This window comes from Metopolophium dirhodum, chromosome 3 (genome assembly GCF_019925205.1).
Source record: "Metopolophium dirhodum isolate CAU chromosome 3, ASM1992520v1, whole genome shotgun sequence".
NCBI lineage: Eukaryota > Metazoa > Arthropoda > Insecta > Hemiptera > Aphididae > Metopolophium > Metopolophium dirhodum.
Window position 1 is genome coordinate 26,180,844 of NC_083562.1, and position 11,062 is coordinate 26,191,905.

General features: G+C 33.2%; 1 protein-coding gene across 1 annotated transcript; it reads left to right on the forward strand.

The window, feature by feature from the left end:
• The first annotated feature begins 652 nt into the window (after positions 1-652).
• Positions 653-10,844, forward strand: LOC132941510 (glucose dehydrogenase [FAD, quinone]). Its single transcript, XM_061009598.1, has 2 exons — positions 653-1,464; positions 8,065-10,844. Exons 1-2 carry the CDS (start codon positions 1,327-1,329, stop codon positions 9,784-9,786), a joined length of 1,860 nt encoding a protein of 619 aa, XP_060865581.1. The 5' UTR covers positions 653-1,326; the 3' UTR covers positions 9,787-10,844.
• Positions 10,845-11,062: the final 218 nt, after the last annotated feature.

The following is an 11,062-nucleotide window of genomic DNA, read 5'->3' on the forward strand; positions in this document are numbered from 1 at the left end:
TTGACAATTTATGATGTAACCAATTAAATACAAATAAATACATTTAAAAATGCTAAAATTAAAAATTAAACAATAATGTTTGTATTAGAATCATTACTTAAAAATAAAAACCATAATGCAAATTAGCCCAGAAGTTTTCAATATTTCAAACGCATTGTCATTTTACACATCTGTAAAATGTCGTAAGTACCTATATCTTACGAGTCGGAGGTATAGGTACGTATTCTTTTTCAAAGACGACTCGTCGAAGGTATAGTCATACCAATCAGAGATAATTAGTATATGTTTAATTTTCGTTTTAAACGTACATTTTAATAAACGAGTAGTTGATAAAATTTGCGAGAGGAGATTGCGATTACGTGCACAGTTTTCAAGGACCGTTATAAAGTGAAACGAAAAGTGTTTTAAACTTGTATATGCACATGTATATAATAATATTATACGTAGGTATATTATATAGGTACACACGAAACCCGAACCCGCCGGGTCGTGACCACTTTCACGTAGGTATACGCGTATATTTATTTACTCGCGTCGGCCGGGAAGTGAAATATAAAAAAAAAATTTGAACGCACAAATCTTACGGTAATACGCGACGGGCACGTTAATATCGTACGCGGCGGTGGCGGTGGCGGTCTACGTTCAATTCCGCGCGTATAATATAATATAATGTGTAATTTATATATATAGATATATATATCACATCATTATAGAAATGCATTCCCGCGGTGGTGGGACTCGGGCCCCGGCGAAACTGCCGCAGTCGTCTAGTCTCGTCTCGGAAGAACTCTCACTCGTCCTCGAGCGCGTCGCGTCCCCATATAGTCGTCTTGCTATTATTATTATTATTTTTATTATTATTATTATTATTATTAGTAGTAGTAGTAGTAGTAGTAGTAGTAGTAGTAGAGTGTAGTAGTAGAAGAATAGTAGTAGTAGTATTATCGTTATTATTTTATTATTTTTAGTTGGCGTTTACGGTTTTAGAAAGCAATAGTCGTAGTCGTCGTGATGGTGGAAGCCGGGTACTGGGACGAGTGCAGGTACAGTCGTCGGTGTCCGTGCCCATAGCGGACCGGAAAATCGTCGTAAAAACATGAAGACCGCCCGGGTCGGTCATTGTGCCCCGAACGGATATTGTCCACGACAAGACTACGGTGCGACTGCGACCGCGGTACCGTTCCGATAACACGCGAGTGCTATACTCTGTTTCACACGTAATTATTATTAGTGCCGTTGTTCAACGCGTAGTTCACGCCGGTGCCGAAGATCAATCGGAGGTCGTATACAAATTTTTCCGAAAAATAAAAATCCAAAACAGCAGCAATGGCGTCGTTGATATCCGGTGCCATGAACAGCGCCGCGTGGACCGGAGCCGGCATGATTCCCGTGTTCGTCGTCGGGTTGGCATACCTCCGGTACTCAATGTACGACCCCGAGTCACGTGTGGTAGACGTCCAAGAGGTAAATACTACATTCGGCTATAGTCCTTATACACTTAGGCCCTTACCCCGTGACTTCGCGTTTTATGCGTTCGACGATAACTTTCGTAGGTCATCTGGATTTGTGCTGCAGGGTATAGCAGAAACATGTACACGGGATGCACGGATTCCCTGTACACCGTTTTCCGCCACCAATAGCTTTTAGGGTGTGTTTCTACGTCTGCAAACGTACAGCAACTGCATTGTCCCTTCGATATACTTTTAACACTTGAGGGGTAGTATTATATATTTTTTTTACCGATGCGTTCGATCAACGGGGGAATTTAACATTAATTTTATTTTCACTCGACCGCAGATAAATTATAATATTATGGTTTATAAATGGTCTGATTGACTCATCCGTCACTTTAAATTTCACCGTTCTTTTTTTCTTTCGGGTAATTTTTCATCATAATCTGTAATTATTCTTTATTATTGTCACCGTCTAGTTCCCACAATAACATGCTAATTTGTGTAAACCAAGACGAATTAACCTCAAGTATATACGATCTACGTCCAAAAATCAAATAATTTTGCTCGATGATGGTCGATTTGAGGGCACCTCATTCAGATAATGTACGGTAACACGCTGGAATATCGACTACAATAGATTACCTGTAGTATCGTTGTTGTTATTCGTTGTGTTCCCATACCTATTTTTTCGGATTACAATATATTTTTTCCATTCTTGTTGTACACAAAAATAATAATGTTTTTTTTTTTTAAAAAAGTCTTTATTTGGTATTTGGAAATGAGGTTGACACTACTATTATTGTTATCATCATCCTTTTTTGTGATCGCTTAATAACATATTATACGGATAACAATATAACCGAATCAGATTCCTTTCACTGCCGTAAACCCTTTCAATTTACAGGTATAGGGTCACTCGTATAATGTATAAGATAGCGGTGGTATATCAATGACTGTATAATATGATTCGTCACCAATAACCATAAAACGTAATGCTCCAAAACTTCTTCTATACTATTCTTTAATAGGTAGTAAACATAATGCTTGTGCACCTAAATGTATGATTCAGAAAAAAAAACATTGATGGCATTTTTAGTGTCATAAAAATTAAACCCGCTTTAAACTTCTTCTCGAGGGATTATGTTTTCGGAAAATTTTATTTTTGGTTAATATATTATTAATTTCCTAATTTATTTGTTACCAATAATGCGCATAATCAATCGTCTAGAAATCAGATTTTATAGTTAGTTCCGCAATACACACGAAAGTTGTTATTATTACATAATTATGAAGGTACATAATAATACGCATATTATGTACTTTATTATATATTTATGTAGTTGCTTAAGCTAATATAGCCAAGATCTTTAATATTTTCCACTTTAGTAGAAACCGTCAACCGGTTACCCATCATAATTTTATGATACTTCAATACAATTCTTGATTATATAAGATTTATTTTTATTTCAAAAAGTGTACGAAAAATTATAAAACAATGTAGGTAACTCCAAAAAAAGAAAGGAACTTTTTTTATTAGAATTTTTTTGGTCATTTACAATACTAATGAAAATGTAGACAGCTACAAACTAGTTTTGTTTATATTGAACTACACATACGCCTACACATTATACATACCTAGATATTATTATTATTTGTTGGTTATACATTTAATTACGTTATTATGATGTGCAATTGATTTTCTTGTTTACATTCGGTTTAACGTGATAATATAAAATATTATATTATAATAATTAATAATTATAGGAAAATATTGACAGCTAACAGGTGAACTAATTTTACTAATTCAGTCAAAAAAAGATACTTAGTTAATATTATAATGGGAATACCAATAAATATTATGATTTTAGTTTTTTAAATATCTTCGATGCGTGTACAAAATATGTACAATATTGATCCATAATTTATTTGAATACTTATTGTAAGTGTATTATTACTATAAGTATTAGTAATTAATACAGTAATATTGAACATCTAACTTCAATAAAAAAAATGTTGAGCATCACGAAAAGTTATTTTGATTAGACCATAGACACGATTTACGGTACGGTAGGTAATAAGTATGATACAAATATCGAATGAAAAATAAATTTATAAATTTATAATTAATTTGTTAATTGTGTGTTTTATTATTTTTTGGACTTTAAATAGTATAGATAACTAAATAATACCCATTGTAATATATGCTTAAATATTTGTTGACCACTATTTTTTTGAATGTCATAAAATATGCTGTTTGCGGTATACCTACCACAATCATAAATCATATTTACAATATGGCGTTACCAATTGATACATATTAATATGCAATTGCCCAAGTTAGAATAAACGTCATACCATATAGTTAAATCAAGGCTCACAAAAAATTATACAATTTTAATGTACCTACTAAAAAATTGTAGACTTAACCCTCTTTATGATATAATATAAAATTTGCAAATTTATAAATAAAAATATTTGCCTATAAAATTAGTAAAAATGGGCCGGATAATAAAATAAGACAACTCGAGTAAGTGAAGTGAAGTTAACGATTAGAACTTCAAGCTATAAGTTTAAAATGAAAAATGAATCTATTTAACTCCAAAAGTTTAAAACAATATGGAGAAAAAAATTAATTGAACACAGTAAGAAGAAGTTACTCAATTTTTTTTTTCTTTAATTTAATGAATTTTGTCAATATACTTTTTTTTTTACAATGTTATTACTTTATTAGGTACCTACTTATATAGATATTACTAATGAGAAATATTACTTGGTAATATCAGATTTATTAGTTATCGTGTTAGTATTTGTGGTCTTAAAAATATATCTCGAGGTACACGTGATTTTAATCTGGATTTTTAGCTGATTTTGACGTGGGGATAGCTTCTTCGATCTTATTTAGTCTGTCACGTAAATTTTACAGTTCATTTGTTATCCATGCTGATAAGTAAGGTTATCCCGTGTCGTTATAAAGCTGTTCATATTGCTTAATCCAAGGAAATTATTATTTTTTATGTACCACCTGTGGTATTAAGGATTGTATAACTTTACATTTTTTTAAATGATAATTTAATATTTTGTTAAAAATGCATACTATACAATTCTTTAGTTTTACACACTAACAATGCGTATAGTCTAGGCTTAGCCGATTTAACAATTACAAAATGTCCGGTGTCCACTATTGATTATTAAATCAAAGAATATTAAATATTTGTATATATTTATTTACAGAGTGATAAAAAAAAAAAACACAAAATAATTTATGTATTGGTATAGTTATTACTATAATCATATTATACTCATATCTATGCATAAACATGATGTTAACTTAATGTATTGTTTTTTAATTAACTGGGTAAAGTTTAAATTGTTAGAATTTTAGAATGGACTCTTAAATTAGGTAAATTATCTGATTAATTATAAAATTAACTAAATAGAAAAGTTAAAAAGTTAAACAAATTTTTTTAACTTAGTTTTTACATTTCAACTAGTTGATTCCTACTTTTGTAATTTAGTAAATATTTAGATACATAACACATATCGTTAATCTTACCATTGTTGTAATTTATAATATACTAAGTATAGATAATAGATATCGTCCATACTCTAGTCATTGTTGTTGACATGCCATTCATGAAATCGTCGATTAATAATATTATGTTTGTACAATTGTACAAATAACTTTCATTTTTCATTCAAACAGTTCATATTCCATATATTTAATTAATACTTCAATATTAATTGTTTTATTACAAATGTATAAAGTCAACAATTTTGGTTTGATAACATTTATATGTACCTAGCAATATTTTTAAAAATAAAGAAGAAAACTTACATAATATCAATAAACTAAAATCATTTTAAGTTGGAGACTATAATATTATGTTGATTTTATGTGCGTATCAATTCAAATCAAAATGTGGTTAAATCGTCATTATTCATTATTGTCACGACAATAATATGGCACTATTCACTATCACTAGGTATATTATAAAACTGTAAGGAATTTGATTAGTACAACATTCGGGTAATAAAATACTGGTTATTGAGCTAAACACGTATACTTGATGATGTGTGTAAATCTTAACACGATTAGGTTTGGCTTAATAAATTATGTTCATACTACCTACATACTATTATAATAGTACTCTGCATAATGTATACCTAACCTATTATGGCGCATAATTTACGTTTATAATTTATATTATAGTCTGTTCGAATAGTTGTAAAATACAACTCTCCACGACGAGTGATACTTTACTGAAGACTATAATACCTTAATGCGTCTACTACAAAAATTTCACATGAAGGTAATTTATACGTTAAATTACGATTAATAATGCAATTAGCTTCTTGGTAACAAAAAAAAAAAGAAAATAGGGTAATTAAATGTGGGAAAATTATTCTTACCAAACGCAAGTATTCTAATATTAAATTGATATCGTAAATACAGCTCAGTATTGTTGTACCCATATGTATTAAGTGTGAGAAAATTGTATTATAGATTTTAAATAGAAGAAAACATAATACCATTATATTATATTTAAATAGAGAGTCATTGCTTTACCGCTTTTTATTTTAATATTTTTTTTATCTTATTTAAATGTATATTTTTTTTTTTGATTTGATTTGAATATGTATTCAACAACAACACTTTATAATACTATTTTTTGAATCAGGTTATTAAAATTGGAATTATATTATTAAGTATTTATCATTCCAATCTATTTAAATAATTTATTTCGGCCATGAATTTCATTTTTAAGCTAGAATATTTACATATAAATTAAATAACAGTAGATATTATGATGTAATTGTAAATAGTTTATAATATATTAACATACACGAATCTTTGAATAATAATATTCTATTGGCAGATGTAGTTGAAAATTCCATTACTTATTATGAATTATGAATTATGATCATACATAATGTTATAATACCGTTACGACAAATTTTATATTGGCAAACAGGTAACATCACATTACAAATTCATCAGCTTTAGTACGTATTTAGAAAGTTTTAAACTTAAAACAAAACAAAAATCATGAAGCAATATTAATGTTAATTTTTTTAAATATTATCTGAAATCAAAAAATATTATTTTGATAATTATTGAATAAATGAGTTCAAAAAATCAACACGATTTTGTTGTTGTAGTCATTCTATGCTGCAAATATACAAAACATTTCTAATTTTATATTCTAACCGCATATGGCATATGTACCAAGCCAAAATGTTCAAAAAAAATATTTTGTTCAAAAGGTACTTATTACTTATTTATACGTATTTTATAATATGTAAAAATATCTACTTTCTTTGTAATTTGATTTCAGTTGATTTTAATGTATGGTATATTTCGATTGTCTCCAGTGACTATATAAATTTCAGATTCCCTTGCCTCTCAAACTTAAACTCTCTACGATAGATCGCTATTGTACTCGTAGCTGTGTTTTGTATATACAAATATAAAATTCGCCCCAGGTGGTATAGGTTAATCGTTAACGTTTTAATTGATGAATGAAAAATCTAGGAGGTACAGTTTGCTATTATCCTGCTATTGAATCATTGTTCCAGTATTGATATGTAACTAAACGATTATCGACAAAATTACCAACTGTTCGATATAATAATTGATAAAAAAAAATGAAGCCAGTAGGTAGTAGATACATTATGTTATACTATTACGATGTATTCATACATCGAACATATAACAGTAATAACTCTTTGTAAATTTTCCGCCAGCCATTACCTATACATTATAGACTATAGTGTATTGCATTTTAAGTATCCATACAATGACATGTTTATAATGTGGATAATTGTTTATAAAATGGATTTCAAACAACAATACTACAATACTATAGAGGTTGGTAAAAAGTAAAAATTACGAAGAAAATAATAGGTAATAAAGACCGGGATACTAGTAGCTGCAGTGATGACGGTGGCTATCGAAAAACGTACCAGGTGTGCCGACCAGCACTTATGATGGCTTATCCTCTGTGTGCCGACAATACGTCTGCTGTCTGCACACAGCAAACAACTGGTTCATTGGAATATATTATATTGGACTATTTAATTAGGACTACTTTGAATATGAACACAGGACTTGTTTTTTACGCTACATTTCAAACTAAACTTACATGGACATTGAAAAAAAATATTAGATTGAAATAAACAAATTCGTGGAACCATAAACCATTTTATAATCCTATAATGATACTAATAAAAACAAAAAACGCGTACCTATCTCCAAATATGGATGCAAAAATAACAATGGTAGGCAAGTATCTAACTTATAATTTACAAATCAATGATGTTATGAACTCATCTTAAAAAAATATAAATATGTCTTATAATCATTAAAATAATGCACAATTTAAAAAAAATTGAAATAATACATTCAAATACTTGGGTACTTATGTTATACATTTTAATCATGTATGTTTTCTATTTCATGAGAATAGTTGTCCGTGTTGAGGTCAATTTTTATTTTCAAGTAGGATTTTATGGGCAAGAATTTATAGTAGTCGATGCACGACTAAAAAAAAAATATATATCAATGGGCGTGTAAATTGTAATTAAACTCTAATGTGAAATGTTATTTCAGGTACGAGATGAATATGATTTCATAGTGGTGGGCGCGGGCTCAGCTGGGGCTGTAATAGCCAACAGGTTGTCGGAAATGCAAAACTGGACGGTGCTGGTGCTGGAGGCCGGTGGTGACGAGACGGAGATATCGGACGTTCCTTCGTTCGTCGGCTACCTGCAGCTATCCGATATCGACTGGCAGTACAAAACGGCGCCGCCTTCCAGTGACAACCCATACTGCTTGGCCATGGTACACGATCGGTGCAACTGGCCCCGCGGAAAAGTGCTGGGTGGTTCCAGCGTGCTCAACGCCATGGTGTACGTGCGGGGAAATCGACGGGACTACGATCTGTGGGCCGCGGCTGGCAATCCTGGCTGGGCCTACGCGGACGTACTACCGTACTTCCTCAAATCCGAAGATAACCGGAACCCATACCTGGCCAGGACCAAGTATCACGCACGCGGTGGTTACCTAACCGTGTCGGAGGCGCCGTGGCGGACGCCTCTGGCTACAGCGTTCGTTGCCGCTGGCGAAGAGCTGGGCTATCAAAACCGTGACATCAATGGTCAGTATCAAAACGGGTTCATGCTCACGCAGACCACCACGCGCCGAGGCAGCCGGTGTAGTACTGCCAAAGCGTTCCTGCGGCCGATCCGACTACGGCCCAACATTCATGTGTCGATGCACAGCCAAGTGACCCGGATACATTTTTCCGGTGGTAGTGGTGGCAGTGGCAAGCTCCGGGCGACCGGTGTCACGTACCTCCGGGACGGCAAGAGGCGCACGGTTACCGCCCGGAAGGAAGTGATACTTTCGGCGGGTGCCATCGGATCACCGCAGCTGCTCATGGTGTCGGGCGTCGGGCCGGCCGACCACCTGACCGAACTGGGCATCAAGCCAGTCGCTGATTTGAAAGTGGGCCACAATCTGCAGGACCACGTGGGCCTGGGTGGGTTGACGTTTCTCATCGACGATCCAATCACGTTCAAAAAGTCCCGGTTCACCTCCGCGTCCGTGGCCCTCGACTACATAATGAACGAGCGTGGTCCGCTGACATCCAGCGGGGTCGAGGGCCTGGCGTTCGTAAACACCAAGTACGCTGACCCATCGGGTGAGTTCCCGGACATACAGTTCCATTTCGCGCCCAGTTCCGTCAACTCGGACGGTGATCAGATACGGAAGATCACCGGGCTCCGGGACGCCGTGTACAACACCGTGTACAAGCCGCTGGTGAACGCCGAGACGTGGATGCTGCTGCCACTGCTATTGCGTCCCAAAAGCTCCGGATGGGTGCGGCTGAAATCCAAGAACCCGCTGGCGCATCCGATCATCGAGCCCAACTATTTCGCGCACCGGGAAGACGTACAGGTACTGGTTGACGGCATCCGGATCGCGTTCAACGTGTCCAATACAGCCGCGTTTCGCAAATTCAACTCCAGACCGCTACTGACACCCATGCCGGGGTGCAAGAAGTTCGAGTTGTTCAGCGACGAGTACTGGGAATGCGCGCTCAGGCACTTCACGTTCACCATTTACCATCCGGCCGGCACGTGCAAGATGGGCCCGGACACGGACCCCGATGCGGTGGTCGACCACCGGTTGCGAGTGCGCGGCATCGATGGTCTCCGGGTGATAGACGCCTCTATCATGCCCAACATAATCAGTGGCAACCCCAACGCGCCCGTCATCATGATCGGCGAAAAAGGCGCCGACATGATCAAGAAAGATTGGTCGTCATAGTCGTCCAACAACCGGCTGTCATCTGATGTGTGATGGCGTGTTGACCGTCCTCACGTGTTTTCTTCATCTTCCTACGATTTTGAAATGTGATTTCTAATGTATTTTATTATTGTTATTGTTTTTGTTGTTTTTGTTGTTATCGATGTTGTTCAATTGTTGTATTTTTGTATTTATAATTTGCATTAGATATTTGGACTAGATATCTGAATGGTTTAAATTTATATTTATAATATTATTTATTATGCAAGTACATATATTATATAATACGCTGTACATAATATTATATCAAATAACGTGTGTTTAGAGAAAACTTTCGTTATGTCAGAAGATTCAAACCGACAAGTTACTTCACTATAGTTTTTTTGTCACGTTCTATTAAACAAGAATGCACTATTATAATGCATTATTCATAATATTATTAATATTATGATAGTGATTTATGTGCAAACCTCTCAAACGAAGAAATACATTTTCAATAAACAATTTAATCGTTTTTAATGTATCTATTTATTATTTATTTGATTATTAAAATGTAAGGAGGTATTTTTTAAACATCAATACCTAGTGAGAAAATAATATGTAGATTTATTATAAAATGTGAATTGTATTAGGTAGTAGGTAATTTATATACTTTTTCTCTTTATTTTATTAATTGTATGAAATGTTTATAATAATTATAATATTATATTTAATCATGTAATTAATATTGTACATTAGTTAATAATAATGTGTTTAAAAAATAGTGATATAAATGCGTAGCAATAGTAATTTATTATGTAAACTAGTATAGAAGTGCATAAGAAGTTGGCCCAATTATGGAACGATAATATCGTGTACTTATTTTTTGTACAAAATTGTATAGTAAGTAATATATTATTATTGTATTGTACTGTAATTGAAATGTTTTATAATATTAATTTTAGATTTATATTACATTTTAATTTGATAAATTTAGATCAAATATTTGTTTTAATGGCTGTTAAATATTTAACCAAAAATTGTTTTATAAATATGGAAAAATCATTTTGTTTTGAATAGTAAATTATTTTTGAATTTAATTTTTTTAAATTAAAGATTTTTTTTAACCTACATAAACATCTTCTAGTGAAACACGTGCCAGTACCCATGCAACGCCGGAACTATTGTGTATCATCTTCGTCTCTCCAAACTGGAAGTACCTACTGAGTTTTAAGAAACTATTAATTAACCCGTCAGAATGAAATGTAAAGTTAGGAGTATAAAAAAATTTGGACTATCTACGCCTATGAATAACTCG